The sequence below is a fragment of the Perca fluviatilis genome, chromosome 15 (genome assembly GCF_010015445.1).
Source record: "Perca fluviatilis chromosome 15, GENO_Pfluv_1.0, whole genome shotgun sequence".
In the NCBI taxonomy this organism is placed as follows: Eukaryota; Metazoa; Chordata; class Actinopteri; order Perciformes; family Percidae; genus Perca; species Perca fluviatilis.
The window spans coordinates 30,890,057-30,913,398 of record NC_053126.1 but is presented as its reverse complement, the minus strand read 5'-3'; the positions used below and the strand labels follow the sequence as shown (position 1 = coordinate 30,913,398).

Sequence of the window (23,342 nt, the reverse complement as noted above, 5' to 3'; positions counted from 1 at the left end):
CTGACATGTGCTGTGTGTCTGATATTTTGCTGCTGCAACACTGGAATTTCCCATTTTTTTGGCATCAATACAAATCTATCTATCTATGTTGATGTGAGCCTAAATAAATAAGTGAAATGATAGTATTTTGTCCTCCTTAACTTGGTAACTTTTCCTTTTCTCCACTTTTTGGAACATGCCTATTGGATTTTGGGTTTAGCACTTTACCGAGAATCTCCATTGTTGAAGCAACCTCCTTCTTCAACTCAGCTGAGTATAACTTTGAGATTGCTCTAATTAAAACTGTGGTTTAAAAAATGGATATTTCAGACCATATGTTTGTGCAAAATTGCTTTGAATGTGCTTGAACTGAATTAAATAAAAATCCAGTACATATGGTTTGTCATCACAAAGGAAATGTTATTATTCTTCGATCCTTTGTGGGGCAAAACTGTAAGGTTTAGTGGGAGTAGGTTAGTTTTAACTTTGGCGCAGCCAGGCTAACGGTTTCCCCCTTCTTACAGTAATCAATGCTAAGCTAGCGTAATGGGGTTTGCGTGTGTGCAGAACTTTTGGTATTCAACCATGCACTGTCTGCTCTTGAACATACCTCCCTAGTATCCAATTAGCTCCCTCCCCCCCTAGACCAAACTGCCCCTCATTTGCTGAATTTATATAAGGCACCTGTGCCATCATGGCTGCTTCTGGTGTTTGCTTCCTGTCAGTTACTACATGGGACCCTTTCTGTGACCATTTTAGGTAGGTGAGCAGATTGAAGCCATTTTTATGCTTTTAAGACTTACACATTTTGATGCAGTTTGCCTGTCTGACAGGAATCCAAAGTACTATGATACAGTGTATTTCTTGGTCTACTGAGCACATGGTGTAAGGTAGGAATAACCAGCAGTAAGGTATGATGGTTACTGAAGGTGAAAGTTTTTAATGTGTACATGTTTTCGGACGTGTAGGTTGTCAGCTGCTGTTTTGCTGTATTTTATATATATATGACAAACTGTTGTTTTTATATCTGTACTTTGTTGTTTCCTTTTCAGTGGAGCTACTAGCCAGCTTACGATGGGGGCTAGGCACGCTAGTGAGGGGTCCCTGCACAGTTTGTAGTGATAATGGCACTGGGACACGATTTGCAGTTGCTTTGCAATGACTATTGACTATTGACTATTGATATTGATTGCAGTGACACATATGGTGGGTATGTTGATGCACCCCTGGAACACACCCTGAGTTAGATTGCCTATCCACAGCTGGACTCTGCCCACTTCCCCTTTTCATTTGGTCATTTTAAGTAACTTGGAGTGTAGTTGTTTAAAAAGAATTTACCTTTTTTTTAAATTGTCAACATTGTAATAAACCTTTTGTCTTTTCTACTTAAATTTGATTGTCCTAATTTGATTCCCCTACATTTCTAACCACCCTCTTTTCAGGCACTTTGAATGATTTCTTTCTTTTTGGAACCACGTCTCGGTCTTGCTTCAGTTAATGAACCTGTGTAGCCTTTGTATAACTGTATTAGTTAAGGTAGAATTAAAGCATATCTTGGGGTGAGAGTCCCCAGGTGGTGTAGGATAGTTAATTCTGGTGGTGGTTACTGCTGTGGAGCCACCGCACCTTGCCAACCTGACTGAGCCTTACTCATCTCACACTTGGACAGATAGCAGATAAGCATAGTTCCCGAAATGTGGGAATCATTCCTTTTAAAGCATGTACTTATGGAATTTGAAACTTTCCCTCTTGGTCCTGCTCAGTTGAAGACTGGGGAAAAAAAAAAAAACGTGGCACACTATGCAAGCAGATTGGGATTTTGTTTACAGGTCAAAAATAGGATATTAATAACTGTTTTGTGTTCATTCCTTATTTATGAAACTTTTTGCTGGTTTTTGGTTTGTGTGTTTCAGAGCTGCCAGTGGGTTTCTATTAGCCAACTTTATAATCTGTGTGACGGTTTCTTAGCATTACATTCACTAAATTCAATCCAGAACAATCTTAAACACACATTTATTAGATTAAAAACCTAATTCAAAACATGTGTACTTGCTATTCTATTCTGGCAATGGGAATTATGCAGGAGAAAGTCTTTACTGATACAAGCCAAAACATGGGGAACATAGACCTCTAGTGTCTCATTTACGTTACTACATTCACACAATCAGAATCAGAATATTTTATTGATCCCTTCAGGGAAATTATTTAGTTGCCGTTGCTCAGTCAAATTCAAGGTAAAATAAGAGTAGGAAAAGAGTAAGTGTATAAAGTAACATAGCTACAGTAAGAAATAAATAAAAATGTTAAGTAGAAGTGAGAGATTAGGTTACAAGTAAGATTAGATTAAAAAGATGGTTTCAAAGGGACTGTACAAATTCTATTGTAGTGCAGTGGCAACATAAATACAATAGGAACATAAATAAGTACAGTGTGGATATAAGTTGCAGCAGTGAATAAATAACACATTGCACCAAGTAATTATTGTATATAATTATCCAAGAATATTGATTGAATGTGTGGAGATATGTAATGTGATACCAGTTTTGACACTTAAGCGTGTAACACTCAGAGGGAGGAGTTATAAAGTTTGGTGGCCACAGGCAGGAACGACCTCCTGTGGTGCTCTGGTGCATCGTGGGTGTCTGGGTCTGTCGCTGAAGGTGCTCCTCAGACTGAGCAGTGTGGAGTGGGTGGGAGGAGTTTTTTGGATAGCGTCCTACTCTCTGACACTGTCTTTAAGGAGTCCAGCTCCATACCAACAACCTCACCGGCCTTGTGAATCTGTTGAGTCTGTTGTTGTCTGCCACTCTTATAGCGTTTTTCCATTGCATGGTACCTGCTCAACTCTACTCGCCTTTTTGGTTTTCCATTCTGGAAAAAAAAAAAAAAAAATCCCTGGTACCTGCCAACGGGTACTTTTTTGGCATTGAGCACCCTGGGGCTCACACCATCAGGGCCTGCAGCTTTTTCCCTGCATTGAGTCCTTCCAGCTGTCTTATCACCTGGTCAGCTGCGAAGCACATCGTTGTAACTGGGGGTGGGGTTGGAGTCTTTGGGAGGAGTTGTAGGCCCCCCCATCTGGAGGAGGGAGAGCAGATAGGAGGGGGAGGGGGGTAGTAGTGGCTTGATCATTGAGTTGACCCTGGAAGTTGGCAGGGTGGGGGCTGCTGAGTTAAACCTGTTTCAAAAACGGGTTCAGTTAATTTGCCTTATCCACTCCTCCCTCAATCCCATTGCCAGCTGACCTGAAACCAGTGATTCAACTCTCATGTTGTTTGGCTGGAGTTTCCACACCAGCTTCCTCCAGTAGGCCTATTTCTCGTTGGCCTCCTTGAGCTTAAGTTTCAGGTTCACGTGGATCTTTTAAGCTCCTCCCTATTACCAATACCATTAAAATGTCCTTAATGTCCCTTGTTAACCATGGTATGTTATTTGAGTAACAAAGAACAGTCCTTGTTGGGACAATGGAGTCCACACAGTCGAACCACGAACGCCGTGTTTGAGCTATGTTACCGGTTGCATGGCGTTTGTCGTTCGACTGGTCCAAGACGGCGCCCACGTCTATAAATGAACGCTACTGTTTTTATAATCTCTTTTTAATAAACTGTCTGTACACTTACAAAAATCTCAATGCTTCAGTTTACATGTAGGGACCCTCATTATGTGGTGCTCTTTTGTAGAAATATTTACCCTCTGCCCTGAAAGCTAGCGTTAGCAGCTAATCACCGGTTTGCGCTAGCTTGTTTCAAGCTAGGAACCCATTCGATTAGCATGAAAACATGTCCCAAAGAACGGTCAACTCAGTACACCTATGTTATTAACCCCTAGGTTCATTTTATGCCAGAACTGTCCTTTAACCAGGGGCACATAGCAGCATGATACAGGAATATGAAAGTTTGTGCACATCTGTCAAATAAAGACTCTTTGAAATTATCAATCCAAACAATTTGACCCATAAAGCAATGAAAGAATAGACAAAATCTTTGAAAAATATATTTCCCTTATTCATGTCTCAGTACTTTTTGTTTTTTTGTAGGCCAGACTCTGAAGACCTTGTTGTAACAGCCTTAAGAAAATAAGATGAAGTTGAAGGAGAAGAAGAGGAAGGCCAAGAAAGAGGCAAGGAGGAGGAACAGGAAGGTGAGGAAGAAGGATGCAATGAAGAACAAGAAGCAGAGGGATGAGGAGAGGGATGATAAGAAAGTTTAAGAAAACAAGTTTAGTTTCAAAATTTGTTACACTTTGAGTCTACACACACATTTGTCTACTCATCTAATGGCCTGTTAATCCAGCCACACCCTCACACTGACCACCCTACATCTTGTTCTGTTGGCAGAGAACAGCCCTTGGATAAGATAAGAGATAAGATAGACTATATATATATATATATATATATATATATATATATATATATATATATATATATATATATAAAATGAATAAAAGTTTTTCAGTCTCACGGATTTGCCTTTTGCGTGACCTTTTAGTTTTAGTAAAAGCAAGGCAGCTTTATTTGTAGAACACAGTTCAGCAACAATTCAAGTGGACAACATGGAGCAGAAGACATCCGCTTCTAAGGTGAGAGATGCATGGCAAAGGTTTTATATCAGGTATGAGAACAAGGCACGGCAACAAGTTCTGGTACTCTCTGGCAATCACTTTGCCTCATGATTTGAGAGCAGGGTCTTCAAAAAAGCAGCTAAAGATGTATCTTTTTAGCCAGGCATTTGATCAGCCATGTTGTTGATTGTATTATATCAATTTTGATGTTTCTTGCCTTAATGATTTATTAGTTGTTGAGATTTTTATTGGGTTTTAATGTGCTGAACGCCCACACACGTGTTGTCAGTTAATCAGACTGACTGGACCTTCCCAGGAATGTATGGGCTTGGTTAGACTGAGTGACAATTTCCTGAGTCTTTGTTGCAACTGTTAGGGCAGGACAGATGACAGCTTTGTCATTCTTAATGGTAGAAATAATTTGTGACCTAATAAATTCCCAGCAAACCTCTGGCCCACCTTCAACCCGAGCAAAGGTCCAGTCAGCCAGAATAACTGAAATCACCTGTGTCGGAGGCTTTAATTAAATTGGCCTGTGTCTGTGATTGCTGCTACATAAATAAACTTTAAATGTGAAAAAGGTGCGTGTGAATTCACTGATTTCTAAATTGAAACCCAACATAAGGCATTACATGATATTATTTTGCAGCAGCACACTGTCTCATTAAAGCATGTTTTCATTAATATGAAGAGTAACACATTTCGATGTTTGTGGCAGACTCAACTCTGGGATGAAATAAATGTGTGATTTTATTTCTTGGTTTCTTCAAGAGATACATAAATATTTCAATATTTGTGTATCACTGTTGGGTATGTTACTCTCTTTAATTCTCTGTACTTTGTGGCCTGATTGTATTTGTTATTGTGATTGTTTTGATTTTCCCATGTGAAAACACTTGTAAATAATGCTGATTATTCTTATTTTATTATTATTTACTAGTATTATTACCTATTCAGTCTGATTGAGTTAGCTGTCTTTGATCATCCCCAGAAAGCCATCAGTCAGTCCCAGTCTCTGTGTGCTGGGGAAAAGGAGTATGTTCACCAGAGGAAACGAGTAGTTCTGGAGTCCCTCAGCAGCCTGGGAATCAACTGTACTACAGTAAGAAAGAATACCTCTCACACTTCAGGAAAGACAACTTCTCTTGCTTTCTTTCTTTCTTTAGATTAAACTTATTTTTGTTTAGGAATGTATGTTTGCACAAATGTCCTCTGCAAATGTACATGATGTGATAATTTTCATGCCATGGGACCTTTTAAAGGAATACACCACCGTTTGTTGAAATAGGGCTTATCACGTCTACCCTGGCTGTAGTTAGGTGGGCCAATGCATTTTTTGTCTTAGTGCAAGTAATTAGGTTGACTTTTATTTTTTTATTTTTTTTTGTCTTTTGACTCCCTTTTACTCACAACATGCTAACCGGCAACATAGGATTCCATTCACTATGCTAAGCTAACTAGCGGCGGCGCTGCCGGTGTTGCACCGGACTAAAACAATGCATGCACAAAAAATGCGTTGGCCCACCTATCTACAGCTAGGGGAGACCGTGATAAGCCCTATTTCAACAAACGGTGGCGTATCCCTTTAATACACCATGAGCTTTATTTTGTAAATTAGGGTCAAATTTGTTTTTAAAATAAACATTAAGCAGGGGATGTCTTTAAATGTCTCGTTCAAAGTTCGGTAGCACCTTGCCAACCAAGGCTACTGCTAGCATTAGCTGGTAACTTAAGAGAACGTTTGCTGATTTTTCTAAGTATTGCTGTACATGCAGATAACCGGCGCTACTACCCAAAGATCCAGTTTTTCCCGTCAGCCGAACTCTGTTGAAATTTGCCTACTTTCCCTCTTTAGCGTTTAGTTTAGTGCAGCGCAATTGCAACCATAAGCAACACTGGTTGCTACTTCATCCTGCGTAGCTCCGCCCTCTCATTAAAAAATCATCAAGTCAGGTTTCAAATAACCAAGATGGCGACGGCTAAATTGCCAACCAAGATGGCGACGGCTAAATTGCCGAACTCAAGGCTTCAAAACAGCAGTCCACAAACCAATGGGCAATTTTTTATTTTTATTTTTTTTTAAAGATTATTTTTTGGGGCATTTCCACCTTTTTAACCCTTGTATTGTCTTCCTGTCAACGTTGCACTTTTTGTACTCCCGGGTCAAAATTTACCCATCTGTTTTGTCTGTTTATAGGGTATACATTATCACCCAATTCTGTGTTACATCTTTTAAGCCGGCTTCATCCCAACTTTTAACACTTATTTTTGGAAGTCCTGGTCAATTAACTTCATTTATAGCAAATCGAGTTAGAAAAGCAGAAATTATGAATAATTTTTGACCAATATTTAAGACGAGAAACGTACGCTCTATTGTTCCAACCTCAATAACCCAAAAAATTCCCTTTGGTCCTACAGCCCACTAGTCCGACGTACCACTGGTGGCGAAATTACGAATCCCACCATGGCCACGCCAAGACCCGCCCTATGAAGCAGCTCGATTGGTTGGGGTTAAGTATTGACCTCAAATGGTTAAGGTTAGGATAGCGGATTGGTCAGGGGATAGGACCTGTACAAATGGGGTTATGTTGCGTAAGCATGGACGCCTAGCCAATAAATGCTATTGGCATGGCCATAGTGGGATTCGTAAAATCGCTGGTGGACGTCGGACTAGTGGGCTGTAGGACCAAAGGGAATTTTTTGGGTTATTGAGAGGTCGGAACAATGGAACGTCGGAGAAATGACATGGCACCGAAGACATGAAGGAAATTTGCTGCAGGTCAGATTTGAACTTCTTCTGTGTTGAAGAATAAACTTCTACATATAGGTGCGCAACTGAGATACCCAGGTGCCCCAGTTGCTACATTTTTTTAAACTCCTAATAACCTTATGAATAACTCTTGCATAACTCTTACAATGAAGTATGTAAAATAATAAGACATTCTCTTATAGCTGACTTAGCACATTAACCCTCTCTCCATCATGTTTCCACAAGGATTCAGTTCCCCACATCGCTCTGTTGGCATCAGGTGGGGGTCAGAGGGCATCTGTGGGTCTGCTCGGTTCCCTCTATCAGATGGAAAAGGAACATCTGGTGGACATGCTGCTCTACCTAGGATCAGTTTCTGGGTCAACATGGTAACAATAACCACACTTAACACAGATAGAAATGAGTGCTTAAACTTAACGGTCATTGCTGCATGACGCTCACTTTTTCTGGCTAAACTCCACTACCATGGCCCCTGAAAGGACCGCCTTCAGGCGGTGGCTGTAGCTGGCTCACAGTCACCTATTGGCGGCTAAACAACTGCAGCTGGTAGCCGGCGTCCCGGAGCTCTGTAGCGGCTAAATACAACCGGCAACTGCCTGTCAGAGTAGCGACGAGGAGGCAACAGGTAGAGTAAAAGATTTTACTGAACAAAAGGCTTACAAACTGAAGGTGTTCTGAGGGCGGGCATGCAGGCAGGCAAGCAAAAGGAAGACCAAAAACAAAATCCAAAACCCACTAGAAAAACAAGACACGGACCAGGAAGGAGCGAATGCAGGGATAGAACCGGGAGAGAAGGCGACGAACCGACAAAAATGCTCAGACTAGATACATTATATTTAAATTACATGTCATTTAGCTGACGCTTTTATCCAAAGCGACTTCCAAATACAGATAAGCGCTTTCAACCTTGGAAGGTGCAAACCCAGACAATTGGTACTAAGTGCAAGTACATTAGCTTTAAATAAGCAAAACTACAAAGAGCCATATGAAAGTGCAGTGGTACATTTTGTGTGTAGTGCTATTTGTTTGAGTACTGGAGCAACTAGGCTGCCAAAAGGATCACATTATAATGCTGAATTGTTTTTTTTATGCTTACTTTTGTGCTTTTCTTTTACGTAAATAAAGACCTTTCCACCATACATTTGTGCATAACAATTCCCATTCAATGTGAAGCCATATCGAAATGAAACCTACACCCTTGGTTGGTTTATGATTTAATTTATTCAGATAACTGCATTTTCAAATGTTGTGTAAAGATTGGTTGATCTGGAATGGTTATTTAGATTTTAAAGACCACCTATGGGGCATTTCTTTCCTTTGTGTTTTTAAACCAATCATTCTAAAGACCATCTTCTGAGTGAATTGATAATTTAGAGTATTATACATTTTAGAAATCCCTGAGTATTTAACATCTGCATGAGTGTATGAGCATTGAAATAAATACATATGAGTAAGTAAAAGATGTGCCATCGTATTAAACTTTTGCAGTTTAAGCCCCCGGTTTTAAATTAGACTGCTGAAATGTAAGTGTATTATTGCATTAACATTTGGTTGAGCCAGCTGTATTGTTTCAGTACGTACAGAAAAAATGCTTAATTGTTCTCCTTGACCTATGTGTCCCCTGTGATAGGTCCATGTCCTCCATCTACAGCGACCCACAGTGGAGTGACAGCCCTGACAGCCTGGACACTGCAGTGTCCAGGCTGTCGGGCCCTGAGGTTCCGCTGGAGAAAGCTTTGGCCTGGTTGGATGAGAGGGCAGAGGAGGACTACTTCTCTCTCAGCGATGTCTGGGGGGTTTTGACCTCTGCTGGGATCATGAAACAGGTGATGACCCACACACTATTACTCTTATGTCCCATTTGAAATGCAGCACACTCTATTATGAAGATTGTATGTGTAGTCCTTCACAGAAACATCTTGTGTTTTATTAGATGGACCTACGACGTCTTTCAGATGAGGCCAGCAGAAAAGCCACCAACCCTTACCCCATCTACAGTGCCATAGAGAAGTACTGCTACTTACACGGGCCCATACAAGGTACACGTACACAGGTTGCGATTTGGGGGGAAAAAAAAAACGTTTTTTGATCATGAACATCAAAACATGCAAGAATGAAATCCCCCTTGCTAAAACAATGGATATAGTGCCGGTCAGGCATGCCAAACACGGAGTATGCACTTCAATAATCAATGGAAAATACAGCGCTTTCAAGCTGGAGAGCGCGGTTAATTTCGTGGCGTAAACAAAATACTTTTTGTGAATGTCTTAATCCAAACCACAATCTTTTTTTCGAAACTTAACCGTGCCTAATTTCCGCATGACTCACAATTTTTCTGGCTAAACTCAACTACATGGCCCCTGAAAGGACATTTGGTGGTGCCTGTAGCCGGCTGACTGTCAGCTACCAATTGCCGCTGGTAGCCGGGTTGTGTGCATTTCTTTAAACCAATCCCAATCATGGGAGGCGCTTAGCTCTGGACACAGCGACGGTGGCTCTGCAAAATAATCTTGGGAACTTGTTTTAGTGGAAGAAAAGGCCACATACAATATTAAGTGAAGTTAACTGTTGACACAATATAGTAAGGTGAGCTATTTAAATTAGCTGGATACATGGTTAAATGTAATTTGTAAGTGTATCGTCCATAGCAATCCCACCAATGGCAACACAGGGCGGAAGGTGAGGGAAATGTCCGGCAGTTACCCAGGAAATGTACTTCTGTTGATCCAGACCAGCACCTTAGTGACTTAATGACTTGCAAGTGTAAACCGACTTTCTCTCTTTCAGGGAAATGGTTCGAGGTGACCCCGCACGAGGCTGGTTTCACAGAGTTGGGTCTCTTTGTGAAAACTTCTCTCCTGGGCAGCAAATTTGAGAACGGAAAGCTGCTGGTGAAGGAGCCAGAGATGGACATGGTCAAACTACAAGGTGTGTGTTCACAGAGTAGTATGGACTTACAGTAACTAAACACTAAACCAATTCATACCTATTTTATACATACTTTATTTTAAAGTTATTTAAGTATTTGAGGTCTTGATAATCATATATGCATTCTTACTTTTCTCTTTGAAACCAAATTTCCAGAGGCTTTAACAGACTGGATCAGCAAGTAACTACTAATGCTTTGGTTATAAAAATCAAAGGCATATAGGATTGGGTGTCTTGATTGATTCTAACATTAATGAAATGTGTGCTGCACTAAAAATAACAGCATTTAATTACCAATAAATACTCAGAGAAACAGGTTTTCAAAGAAAGAGAGCTAGTACAGTCTTAAAGCTGCAACCGTATATAGAAACTAATTCATATTAAAACATACACCAGTGGCATCATGTCAAAATGCATAATGGCATTAAAAGGGTTACAATTCTTAGAAGGAATGAGTATTTCAAAATCGTAATACAAATGCGGTAACACTTTATTTGAAGGGTTGTTCATAAGACTGACATGACACCATCATAATTATTAATCATGACACCTGTTGTGAACATGAATGAGTCTTTTTGAATGTTCACAACTGTTGTCATTAAGTGTAATTTGGTAAATTGTGACACTTTTAATGTAGCATTGTTTGAGATGTTTGTGTTAAACTTGACATCAAGCAAGACAATGTAACCTGTCAATGTCTTTTGTAATGAGAACTTGACATCAACCTAGACAACATTACTTGTCATACATATATCATGGCAGGACTACATTTTAAACTTTAAGAAACTATTTAGCTCTGTGTTAACATTACATTAAACTGTCATTAGGCGGTTTACATTGGTAGTAAAGTGGAACCATTTGGACTTGTCATTAAGATGTCATAAAAGTTATGAGACCAGTTGGATAACTCGTATCAATAGATTAAAATAACGTGACCATTACACGTACTGCCATGAGACTGGGTTGGGATAACAGTGGATGCAGTACCGAGGTAAATTAATGAGTTTTGGACAGATAGCGTTAGGCTAAAGCTACTTGTTGCTAAAGTAACCACTAACTGTAGTTAGCTGCCGTTATCTAGTTAGCTCGGATAGCTGTACAGCTGTTCAATTAGCGGACTCTCGCAGTATCTCCCAGGGGACGCGGTCATACGCCTACACTGGATAGGCATACTCCCAGGCCCCCTCCAGGATTCACACAGGTTCCACAACCAGGACGGAATCCGCATTGCTCAGATCGTTTAGCTTTTTCTAAAATATTAGAAACCCTAAAGCTCAACCAGAAAACCCAAGAAGTTCTATATTTGGTGTTCCTTTATTTCTGAAACCAGTAGTGTTGGCGAGTTTCGGATATTCTGTTTGGTGCGTTATACAAAGTGCAATGTGAAAGCAAACCAAATGAAAAATGCAACAATGCTGCAACATTACCTCCGAATCGTACGGAGTCCACGGAACTAAGGTGCCAAAGCACCCTTAGTTGACAATTAATACATCGTGAAACTAAATACATGAAATAATCTTAAATCTAGTGTCTAAATGTTCATTTCCCACACCGGTCCAGCGACTCCAAATAAGCTAAAGAGCTAGCACTGTGGAATGATTTGAATCACTTCGAAGCTGCCTGTGAAAACCCAGCGTAACGCACATTCAGCGCTATTGGTGTCACGAACGACCAGGAGACAGACTGGAGTGATGAGCAGATCTTTATTTACAATGATCCAACAACGAGCAGGAAGCAACAGGCAGGAATCTGGTAGCTGAGCAGGCAGGTTTTAGATCAGCGGCAGCCAACAGGAGACGAAGCACTGGTAAGGCAAACTTGGAGAGAGTAGGCATAACGTGTGTGAGTCAGAGTGTCATGTAGACATGAGACTAGACAATGAGTGTGTGTGGATGTGCTGCTTATGTAGGTGGTTGTTGATTAGCTGCAGGTGGTGAACTGAGGATGAGGCTTGATGAGGTGCAGGTGTGTGTAATCAGTACTGAGGGGACTGGGAGCGACTGAGCTGCGTGAGAGACGAGGAGTATGGATCAGTAGGAGGAGTGTGTGCTGGAGCCGGTGGGACCCTGACAGTACCCCCTCCTCCCAAGGCGGCTCCCGACGGCTGAGAAGAGGGGCGAACACGGCGACGAGGCCTGCCCCGACCCCGAGGGGCGGGGCGATCGGGGCGATCTGCATGGAACTGGTCGAGGAGAGCAGGGTCCAGAATGTCAGCCCGAGGCACCCACGACCGCTCCTCGGGACCGTAGTCCTCCCAGTCAACCAGATACTCGAGACGCCGACCCCGTCGCCGTGAATCCAAGATGTGACGGACCCTGTAGATGGCGTCATCTTCGACAGGGACGGGAGGAGGAGGCATCACGGTGTCAGGGTCTGTGGGAGGAGGAGAGACAGGGTCAATAAAGGGTTTCAATAGGGAGACATGAAATGAAGGAGAGATTCTGTACTGAGAAGGAAGGGATAGCCTGTAGGTGACGTCATTTATCTGTCTCTGTATGGTGAAAGGCCCAATGTAGCGTGGGCTGAGCTTTCGGCAAGGAAGGCGGAGACGAAGGTCCCGAGTGGACAGCCACACTTTCTGGCCGGGATGGTACTGTGGGGTGTCGGACCGATGTCGATCTGCATGTTCCTTGTGCCTGTGGACAGCTTGTTGGAGCTGTACGTGAGCTGCATCCCATACCCTCTCACTGCTCTGGAACCAGTGGTTAACGGCAGGCACCTCTGACGGCTCACCCGACCAAGGGAAAAGCGGGGGTTGATAACCCAGGATGCATTGGAAGGGGGTGAGTCCTGTGGTGGTTTGACGAAGGGAATTCTGGGCATATTCCGCCCAGGGGAGGAAACGGCTCCAACTGTCCTGGTTCTGGTGGCAGTAGGTCCTGAGATGACGTCCTATTTCTTGGATCTTCCTTTCAGTTTGTCCGTTTGTCTGAGGGTGATATCCTGACGATAGACTGACTGTCACACCCAAGAGCCTGAAGAAGGCGTGCCAAACTCTGGAGATTAACTGAGGTCCTCTGTCCGAGACGATGTCCTCTGGAATGCCGAAGTTCCTGAACACATGACAAAAGAGTGCTTCTGCCGTCTTGAGGGCATTGGGAAGCCTGGGTAGAGGAATCAGCCTACACCCCTTGGAGAACCTGTCCACTGCTACCAGGATGCAGGTGTGGCCATCGGATAAAGGAAGGTCAGTCATGAAGTCTATCCCTAAGTGGGACCATGGGCGTCGAGGAACAGGAAGGGGCATGAGCTTGCCTTCTGGGAGATTTCTGGGGGTGTTGGTTATGGCACAAACCGAACAGCTGGAAACATAACGGGACACATCCTGTGAGATGGTGGGCCACCAGTACCGTTGGCGAAGGAGGAGGGGTACGCTTCTTGTCCGGATGTCCCGAACCCACGGTGTGGGCTGAATCCAAGCCAGGCTATATCGGAACTGAGGAGGAACGAAGACCACCTCTTCGGGACCTCCTGGCGGAGCGGAAGGTGAAGGTTTGCCTGGGTGATCTGCTGCTGGTATCCCAGACAATAGGATTGACGATCAAGGCCGGGGGTATGATGGGTTCAGGTTGGAGATCCTCAACAGCTGATTGATGGACGCGAGAGGGCATCAGCCTTGCCATTCTTGCTGCCTGGTCTATAGGTGATGTGGAAGTAGCGCGAGTGAAGAAGAGAGCCCGCGGGCCTGGCGAGGGTTCAATCGTCTTGCCTCTCTGATGTATTCCAGGTTGCGATGATCTGTTATAACCTCGAACTGGTGATTAGCTCCCTCTAACCAATGTCTCCACTCCTCAAGGGCCAGTTTGATGGCCAGTAGTTCCCGGTTTCCGATGTCGTAATTCTGTTCGGCAGTAGAAAGCTTCTTGGAGAAGAAAGCACAGGGATGGAGTCTGGGAGGTGTTCCTTGCCGCTGCGACAGTACTTCCCCTTCCCCCCAGTGGAGGAGCATCAACCTCAACAACAAAGGGCAGGTCCGGGTTAGGATGAGCCAGGATGGGAGCGGTTATGAAGGCATCCTTGAGACGAGCAAAGGCAGTGATGGCCTCCTGAGTCAGGGACAGGGACTTGGGCGCCCCTTGAGGGCCGATGTCAGAGGAGCACTGATGGTACTGTAGCCGAGGATGAAGCGTCTATAAAAGTTGGCAAATCCCAGAAACCGCTGGAGGTCCTTGATGGTGGAGGGAAGAGGCCAATGACGAATGGTGTCCACTTTCTTTTTGGTCCATCTGGACTCCGTGTTGGTTGATGAACGTCCCCAGAAACTGCACAGATGGGGTGTGGAACTCACATTTCTCCAGCTTCAGATACAGGTCGTTCTCTCTGAGCTTTTTCAGCACTTGACGGACGTGTAGTTGGTGTTCAGAGAGTGAAGAGGAATAGATGAGGATGTCATCAATGTAGACCACGACGAAGCGGTTGAGGAATTCCCGGAGAACCTCGTTCATGAATCCCTGGAATACAGCAGGAGCATTAGCCAGTCCGAAAGGCATGACCTGATACTCGTAGTGTCCAGAGGGAGTGACAAAGGCTGTCTTCCATTCGTCGCCTCGACGGATGCGGATCAGGTTGTAGGCGCTTCTTAAATCCAACTTAGTGAAGATGCGGGCTCCCCGCAGCTGCTCCAGGGCCGCCGGAACCAGAGGAAGAGGATATCTGAACTTTATGGTTTGGGAGTTAAGGGATCTATAGTCAATGCATGGTCTTAAACCTCCATCCTTTTTGGCCACAAAAAAGAAACTGGAAGCGGCAGGAGAGGTGGATGGGCGGATGAACTGTTGCTGTAGGGCCTCCTTCACATATTCCTCCATGGCTTTCTGTTCTGGGATTGAGAGGGGATAGACCCGTCCCTTAGGGATGATGGCTCCGGGGTTCAGGTCAACAGCACAGTCCCAGGGTCGATGTGGAGGCAGCTTCGTAGCCAGTTGTTTACTAAACACGTCCTCAAAGTCCTTGTAAACAACGGGAAGGTCCACTTGATGAAGAACGTCGGGGCTCTCGATAGTAGTGGAACAGACGGGAAACCGGGGTTCATTGCTTGTGGATGTAGAAGGAGGTTTGGGAGGTGATGACTTCTGGAGCGGTGTGGCGGCATGAATATCGGTCCTCTCCCCATCGTAGAACCTCTCCAGTCGTCCAGTCGATGATAGGTTGATGCTGTACTAGCCATGGTCTTCCCAGGATGATTTCGGCTGTGGAGTCTTCCAGTACCATGAAGGTGAGTCTTTCTGAGTGCAAACTGCCTACCCGGAGCGTCAGTGTAGGGGAAACATGGCGAATCCGACCCTTTTCTTAGCGGCGCTTGCCTTGGTGGTGTGTACTTCCAAATCCTGCGAATCCGGAGTCCTGTTGACCCCTAACGTCTGGAGGAGGGGAATGGAGATGAAATTCCCCGCTGAGCCTGAGTCGATGAGGGCATGCGCTGTGACACAGAGACGGGTAGTTAAGACTTGTACAGGAGTGCAAATCAGAGTCTCGATTCTAGGGGGTAATTTTGCGACACTCCGCCGCTGGGCGCTGGGGACGAATAGGGCAGTCTCTGATGAAGTGCTTGTCCCCTCCACAGTACAGGCAGAGCCTGAGCCCTGGGCGCGCTGGGTCAGCAGGTGACAGGCGGCGAGTCGAATCGACTTGCATAGGTTCAGTAGCTGGAACACTGCTAGGTGACACCGAAGGAGGAGAGGAAACAGCCGTGGCAGAGGGTTCACAGGCAGACAAGCGTTGAGCCACACGTACAGTCTTTTGTATGAGGTTTTCCAGTCCCATGGTGTCATCATACACCACCACTAGCTGACGAACATCTGGGTGGAGACCATGTCTGAATGCCGTTATGAGGGCTGTCTCGTTCCAACCACTAGCAGCCGCTAGAGTACGAAACTGGAGAGCATATGTACTCACAGACGAGCCTCCCTGGCCGAAGCGGTAAAGTTGATCATGCACAGTAAGGTCAGCCGCCACCTGCCCGAAAACTTCCTTGAAGTGTTGAATGAAAGCTGACAAAGATGTAACCAACCGGGAGTTAGAGTTCCATAATGACTGGGCCCACTGGAGAGCACGGCCTGACAGCAGGGAGATCACAAAGGCCACTCGGGCCGTGTCGTTGTTGAACAGGTGGGCTTGCATCTGAAAATACAGAGACACCTGGAGCAGAAATCCACTGCAATCCTCCGCCTCTCCAGTGAATGTCGCTGGTCGGGCGATGGGACTCCGCGGCGGCACGCTGTAGCAGAAGCCGGTGTTTGCGGAAGCAAATGTCTCTGTGCAGAGCGCAGGAGATCGTCAGCCGGGGGGCGGAATAGCAGGCGGAGAGTGCAGGAGAGATTGACCCGCGCACATGCGAGGCTCCGTGAATGGATCGAGAACAGGATCCCCCGCGGCCTCTGTTGGATCTTGCATCTTGGTCTAGTCTTCTGTCACGAACGACCAGGAGACAGACTGGAGTGATGAGCAGATCTTTATTTACAATGATCCAACAACGAGCAGGAAGCAACAGGCAGGAATCTGGTAGCTGAGCAGGCAGGTTTTAGATCAGCGGCAGCCAACAGGAGACGAAGCACTGGTAAGGCAAACTTGGAGAGCGTAGGCATAACGTGTGTGAGTCAGAGTGTCATGTAGACATGAGACTAGACAATGAGTGTGTGTGGATGTGCTGCTTCAGGTGGTGAACTGAGGATGAGGCTTGATGAGGTGCAGGTGTGTGTAATCAGTACTAAGGGGACTGGGAGCGACTGAGCTGCGTGAGAGACGAGGAGTATGGATCAGTAGGAGGAGTGTGTGCTGGAGCCGGTGGGACCCTGACAATTGGCTACTGTAAACCTTAACTAATATATAATAAGTCCCTCTTTGGCCTTTGATTAGCTAGTACTTGTTCCCTTGATTGGTTATATTTGTTAGGTTTAGGCATGAGTAGGGCGGGACATGCCTTCACCAGCAAATTTGCTCGCTGTGAACACTGCTGAATGGGATCAAACACAGCGGAGGCCAGTTTATGACCATAAATACACTACAGAGATGTTTTTTTTTCAGGTTTCACTTTTTGAACCCTGGGGCTAAGTCAGCTAATTAGACAGCTGTACAGCTAACTAGCGAACAAGAGCTAACTAAGTTAACAGTTACTTCAGCAACAAGTAACGTTAGTCTTAAATTAATGTCATCTGTACGGAGCCCCCCTGGTCCCACTTTGTCAAAAAAATTAATTATAACTATCTTGTGGCCACGAGATAGTATCTTCTTCATATTTTATAGCCTATATTTATACTTTTTACATGTGTGTGTATATATGTCACAAAGTGGAGCCAGGCAGCCACAGTTTTCTTATGTTGTATATAGTGTGGTGTTTCGGGTGTTTTATTTTGTATATAGTGTGGTGCTTCGGGTGTTTTATTTTGTATTATGAATGGCTGAGACACAAGGAGGAAAGAGGAGCGGATAGAGAGCGAAAAAGAAACGTATAAAGATAGACGGGCAGGACAGCGGAGCCGGAGCCGGAGGACAGCTGTGGATGTTTGGAGGATCGGCGCGTTGTGCGAGTGCGATTTGGGCAACAATAGAAAATCTGATTTCAACCAGTCTATAGAGAAAGGGACTACAGTCTTTACCCTTTTCTGTTTGAGGGAGGGGGGAAGAGGACCAGCAACGTCCACTCTGCTTTTCCTGTTTGGGCCACAACGCCAACGCGCCGATCCGCCAAACATCCACAGCTGTCCTCCGGCTCCGCTGTCCTGCCCGTCTATCTGTGCTGCGTCCTCCTCTTTCCTCCTTGTGTCTTAGCCATTCATTATCAAAATGCGCTCCCGGTATATCCCGGTGTGTTGGAGCGCGTTCAGTGTTCCTCCAGCATCTCTCCTGATCATAGGCGCCGATTTATTTTCCTCCGTGGGTGCGCACAGGCGCACGCCCTTCAAAAAAACAAATTTGTCAAAAATCGTTTGCATTTCAGAACCTTAGAAAATGGACAGCGGCTGACACGAACACACACGCCTATTAACTTGGTAATAAAGCCGAAAAGTAGGATTTCAACTCAGGACAGCGCCACTTCTCACAAATATAGATAGGATTGGAGATGAAAAGTTTAACTGACACGTAACCGCGATCAGCTTCGTGGGAAATTAAGAATCAATCCACTAATCCACTAATCAATCCACTAAGCAGAGATAGTATCTCGTGGCCACAAGATAGTTATAATTAATTGTTTTGACAAAGTGGGACCAGGGGGGCTCCGTACCATCTGTCCAAAACTCAGTAAATCACGTCAATCACATTCAACAATGAATGGAATCACACTGAATCTTTCGATATTAAAATGAATCGTCCCTGAACCGTATCGTAGCCCGTGTATCTACATAGGTATGGGATCGTCTCATAGGGGAGAGATGCACACCCCTACAGAACACTTGATCTGCAGGTATTGATAGATTGATGTCGATTGTTGATCACATTTGCATTATTCGTCTTTGTCAATCTGTGTGTGTGCTGAAACTGTGCAGGTATTTTAGGTTCTGCGTTGGCTCTAGACCAGACGATCAAAGACCTCATCCCTCCCTGGCTGAATGGTAATCACAGGTTGACATTGTCATACATACATAAATGTAAGTACTTTTCAAAGCTGCGGAGATAACTTTTGTGTGTGTGTGTGTGTGTGTGTGTGTCAGTGTCTGGACAGATGGACGGCGCTGCTGAAGACTACCTGCGTGTGTACAATGCTCTTGATAAACTTGTAGCCCTGACCAGAAGCACCATAAAGGATCCTACCGCTCTGTCTGACCTGGACAAGTTGCAGAAAATACTAGAAGGTATTGTGGATAATAAAGTTGACACTAAAATGATCTATAACAATGAACTATTAAATCCAATTGTTTTTGCAGCTGCAAGCTTATATTGCAAGATGTTAGCTACTGATACCCAGAAAGTAATGCCATCAAGGTTTCAATTTTCTTCCCTTTTCAACTGTTTTGTGTCTGTGATGAAATAATGACACAGCAAATGTCTTATTAAAATGACAGTCCATTAGTTTCTTATCTTTTCCAGACATGCTAAATCATGATAAGTCAGTGTGGCTGGAGTCCAAGAGTTTGGAGGAAAGAAAAAGTAGTTTTGGCCAGTGGAGTCTGGAGCTGATGGCGGCAGTACAGACCTGGAGCCAGAGTCTGGAGGATGGAGCTTTCAAAACAAATGGTCAGTGTATGGCACATAAACAGTCAGACTGGTCAGTTGTAGACTAACACACCCATTTTATCTCAAAAGAGATATAAACACGCCTGTGTAATTCTTTTCGATGTGTTTTCCCCAGTCTCTCTGCTTACTAAGCAGGTTCTACCCATGATTAGGAAATGGGAATGGGGAACTACCGGAAACTTCCTCTACAAATACCAAGGTGAGAAGACAGACCTCTTCAGCAATCCACAGTGCTTTACATCAAGGACCAATAATAAAAACACAACCTTATTATATAGCTTTTTCAGGTTCATACTTTTGGGTTTCTACTAGAACATGTTTACATGCTAAAATGTACAAACAAAACACTTCATTTTTGTCATATTGCCCAAGGCTGCTGCACCTATGTTGAGACACTCTGTTGGAACGTGAGTCTCTTTAAGCACTTTCTACCATGGAAAAAAAATAAAAAATCCAATCCATTGCAAATGAGTTCTATAAAACAATGGAGCAGATGAAAGTGTAGGCAGCTGAGATCACACAATCACAAGTGACCAAAACGGTTTGTCCCAATGGGTAAGGTATAGGGCTGGGTACTGAATTCAATAAGTCTTAGGCACAGACCAATTGGCCTCTCAAGTATAGAGTATCGAAAAATGCCTCGTTATTCAATACCTAATTTCAATACCTAAGGAGCAAATCTCATCAGCGTTAGTGAACCAATAAGCAAACCGCATGCTTCTACAAAGATGTAATAATGCTGCTGATTGGCTGCATCGTAGAGACACGCAGGTAAAACACTACCTTTACTCACAGAGACTGGGCTCACGTAGTAGGATCTGAAAAATAAATAAACATTGGTATCGAAAAAAAGTATCCTTTTTAGAACCGGTATCCAAGTCATGGTATCGGTATTGAACATTTTTGAACGATACCTGGGCCCTTGTATGGTAATGTTTTTACAAATTCCAGCACACACAATAATTGGCAAATGCAATACAATAATTACAACAATTACAATAAAATAAAAAGATTGGATGCAATTAAACCTTTTCAACTTCTGTTGCTGGGCAGATTCCACAGTTCCACCTTACCTCCGCTCTACAGAGACATTCCACCTGATAGACGCCGGGCTGCTGATTAACGTAGCCTACCCTTCATTCCTGGGAGAAAAGAGAGACATCGACCTCATCATTGCACCAGAGTACAGCGCCGGAAACATGTTTGAGGTACAGATTGTGTGTGTTCAGCAGTGTTCCAGCAAAACCTTTCGGTATAGTACCTATAGAACCATACGTAACCCTGACCTCAACAGAGGGGTAACAATAAATGGGGACAGAATTTCCGGTTCCATTGGTACCATACATAGCTTTTGGCAATGGAAACGCAAATAGAACCGTTCTTATGTGTAACGCACTTTATTGAAATGAGGCCTTTCAGTCTGTTTGAACATTATATTGGCGACAGTATTACACAATATATTGTATGGGCCTTTGACTGCAATCTAATAAAATCAAAGCTATTTTGTAAGTAAAATACTTACAAATGAAATGCTAAAGAAATACTGACTATTGAGCCATTGTTGAACAGTTAGTAATTTTCCTTTTATAGGTCATTTCTTTTACTAGAGTTAATGCAACCTAGTCTACGGTTCATTTTAGATGCTTTAATGCAAACGCCAGTCTCCCAACACCCCGGCCCTTCACTGTGAGACCATGAAGCTAGAGTAAAACAAACTTTACATTAACCTTCAGCAAAAATCTGTGATATGGAGATAAGTTAAAACTAAAAAGACCCCCTTGTCCCTTTTAGTAAATGTAGGCTCAAAAGCATGTGCTGCATACTTCCTTCCTATACATTTTATGGTTGGCTTCGACTCTTTCCCTTTTTGATTGAAAGTGCAACAACAAATGGGTTATGTTTTATGTTCCAGCTTTGTTTAATGTTATGTAATTTGATCAAGTAGGATTTATTGCGCAAACCAGCGTGAAAGCTGTGAAACAATGTTGATCCTCTACTCCCTTCACAGACTCTGACTCTTGCCAGAGACTACGCAGCCGAGGTGAAGAAGCCTTTCCCAGATATAGACTCCAAAATCCTGGAGGAGAGAGACTGGCCAAAGGGCTGCTACGTGTTGGAGGGAAAAGAGAAGGCGCCCACCATTGTGCACGCGCACGCACGCACGCACGCACGCAGATTGCTCTTACCAGTGTATCGCTGTGTGTACTTCGTCCACAGCAATCCCCGCCAATTGCTCCCAAAACGCCCAGTTACAGAGAAAGTGCCGTAAACGTATTCTTTGTAAATCTTTACTATCATTCCCCGAAAGAACCAAGCAGGTGTGCTTTTTTCCACGATCCCAATTTTCTTCAAAACTTGCCTTCTTTAGCCCAGTTCAGACCAAAGATTCAAAACGAGCCGAAACCATTTAAGAACTTCGTAGAGAAAAGTTGCAGCAGTCTGAACCGGCTCGACTCAAGCCGGCTGATGGCGTCGCCTGCGAATCAGCTGGTCTGGTCGCAGAGGTTGGTTTTAGAACGTTAACGAAGTCAGCTGGTAAAGTCAGCTACAAACTACAGAAATAAAATGATCCATAATTTTTTCCATTTTATTCCTATGTTACAAAACTGACAAAGCTAGTGGAAATGGCAGACCTTTAGACGGAGGCTGAACATGCGCTACAAAGTAGGCTACAAAGAATCGTTATGGAGATGACGCCGTCTCGTCGCATTGGTGTGAACGGTCAGGTTTTAGAATGCTGCCCACCGGTGCGTTGCAAGTAGTTGCAAGTTTCAACTTGTCTTTCGTTGCAAATCTTTGGTCTGAACTTGGCTTCGTCTGTGCTCATTTTTCCAAAAAAGCTTTTACCGCTACGCTTTTAGCAAGGTGTCAAGAAGAAGGGTAGCAGGTGATTGGAGCCTGAACTGGTCTTTACTGTTTTCTGTAGATGCAGCGGAGTTCAAAGCAAAGATGGAAGATTTCTCCACCTTCCAGCGTCCCTACAGCCAGGAGAAGATTGAGTTTGAGTTGGAGACGGCAAAAGCCAACATAAAGATCAACAAGGAAACTCTGCTGCGGGAGATCAAGAAGGCTGTTCTCCGCCGACACAACAAGATGTAGGGGGGGGGCACCGTCAGGGTAGGACCAAGGTTATAATCGTTAACGAAAATGAATGAAATAACGAAAACTAGGTGGGAAAAACATTGTCGTTAACTGAAATAAAAATAAAAACGAGGCATTACAAAAAATGATAACGAATGTAGAACGTTTTTACTAGTTGCAGCTAAATATAATAAGAATGTAAAAGGTTTCCATAAGAGACCAAGTGTGTTTTGGTGTATGCTTATTGCAGTTGAGTTGTGTGCTGTCATAGAGACGGTGGTTCCCCGAATATAGGAAACTCAAGTACATTGAGTAATAATAACAAATGAGGACAAGACATAATACAGTGGCCCCCACCCTGGCAGGTGTTATGTTAAGATAGCAGTCCTGGTGAGGAAGAACAGGGGGCCCAAGAAAGAGGATAAGAGATGAGGGGAAGGTTAGATCGGGGCTAACGAGGTCTGACAGTCTAGAGATACGTGGACCGGCTCTGGCTTTTTGGCTGTTGCTAGGGAAACTTAGTCTCTGCGTTCCTTGTGATCCCACTGATCTGTGTATTGTAACTCTGATGCTTGACTGATTAAACGAATGTATTTGTCTTTATCTTATCGTCTTATTTGTCTCTTTATTAGGATCCATATAATTCCAATTTAACGACTGAGTGGGGATATGTAGGTCTTTTATTGGAGTCAGACACATTGTCCCAAAGGGGGGACTCAGAGGAGGAAATCCCAACACTAACTGAAACAGTAATGTCGGTTTGCAAAACTAACAAATAAAATGATCGAGTAAATGTCCTTAGTTTTCGCAAACAATGTTATATCTTTCAGAGTTGACATTTCCGACCATAGAC

The 23,342-nt window shown here is 43.9% G+C and overlaps 1 protein-coding gene across 1 annotated transcript; it reads left to right on the top strand.

Annotated features, from left to right (window-relative positions):
* Window positions 1–608: 608 nt before the first annotated feature.
* LOC120575291 (cytosolic phospholipase A2 gamma-like) lies at window positions 609–23,092 on the top strand. The gene is made up of 14 exons (XM_039826012.1): window positions 609–738; window positions 4,016–4,119; window positions 5,531–5,641; window positions 7,535–7,677; window positions 8,940–9,135; window positions 9,243–9,348; window positions 10,097–10,237; window positions 18,721–18,786; window positions 18,886–19,026; window positions 19,262–19,408; window positions 19,524–19,607; window positions 20,462–20,616; window positions 21,417–21,675; window positions 22,335–23,092. The coding sequence occupies exons 2-14, from the start codon at window positions 4,060–4,062 to the stop codon at window positions 22,505–22,507; spliced, it is 1,782 nt and encodes a 593-aa protein (XP_039681946.1). The 5' UTR covers window positions 609–738; window positions 4,016–4,059; the 3' UTR covers window positions 22,508–23,092.
* Window positions 23,093–23,342: the final 250 nt, after the last annotated feature.

What these genes read in the sequence shown, in the direction of transcription:
- LOC120575291 (XM_039826012.1), top strand. Translation starts at nt 4,060, where the DNA reads ATGAAGTTGAAGGAGAAGAAGAGGAAGGCCAAGAAAGAGGCAAGGAGG. An exon ending in CAAGGAGGAGGAACAGGAAG is followed by an intron (nt 4,120 to 5,530) that starts GTGAGGAAGAAG and finishes GATCATCCCCAG; the next exon opens with AAAGCCATCAGTCAGTCCCA. An exon ending in TCAGTTTCTGGGTCAACATG is followed by an intron (nt 7,678 to 8,939) that starts GTAACAATAACC and finishes CCCCTGTGATAG; the next exon opens with GTCCATGTCCTCCATCTACA.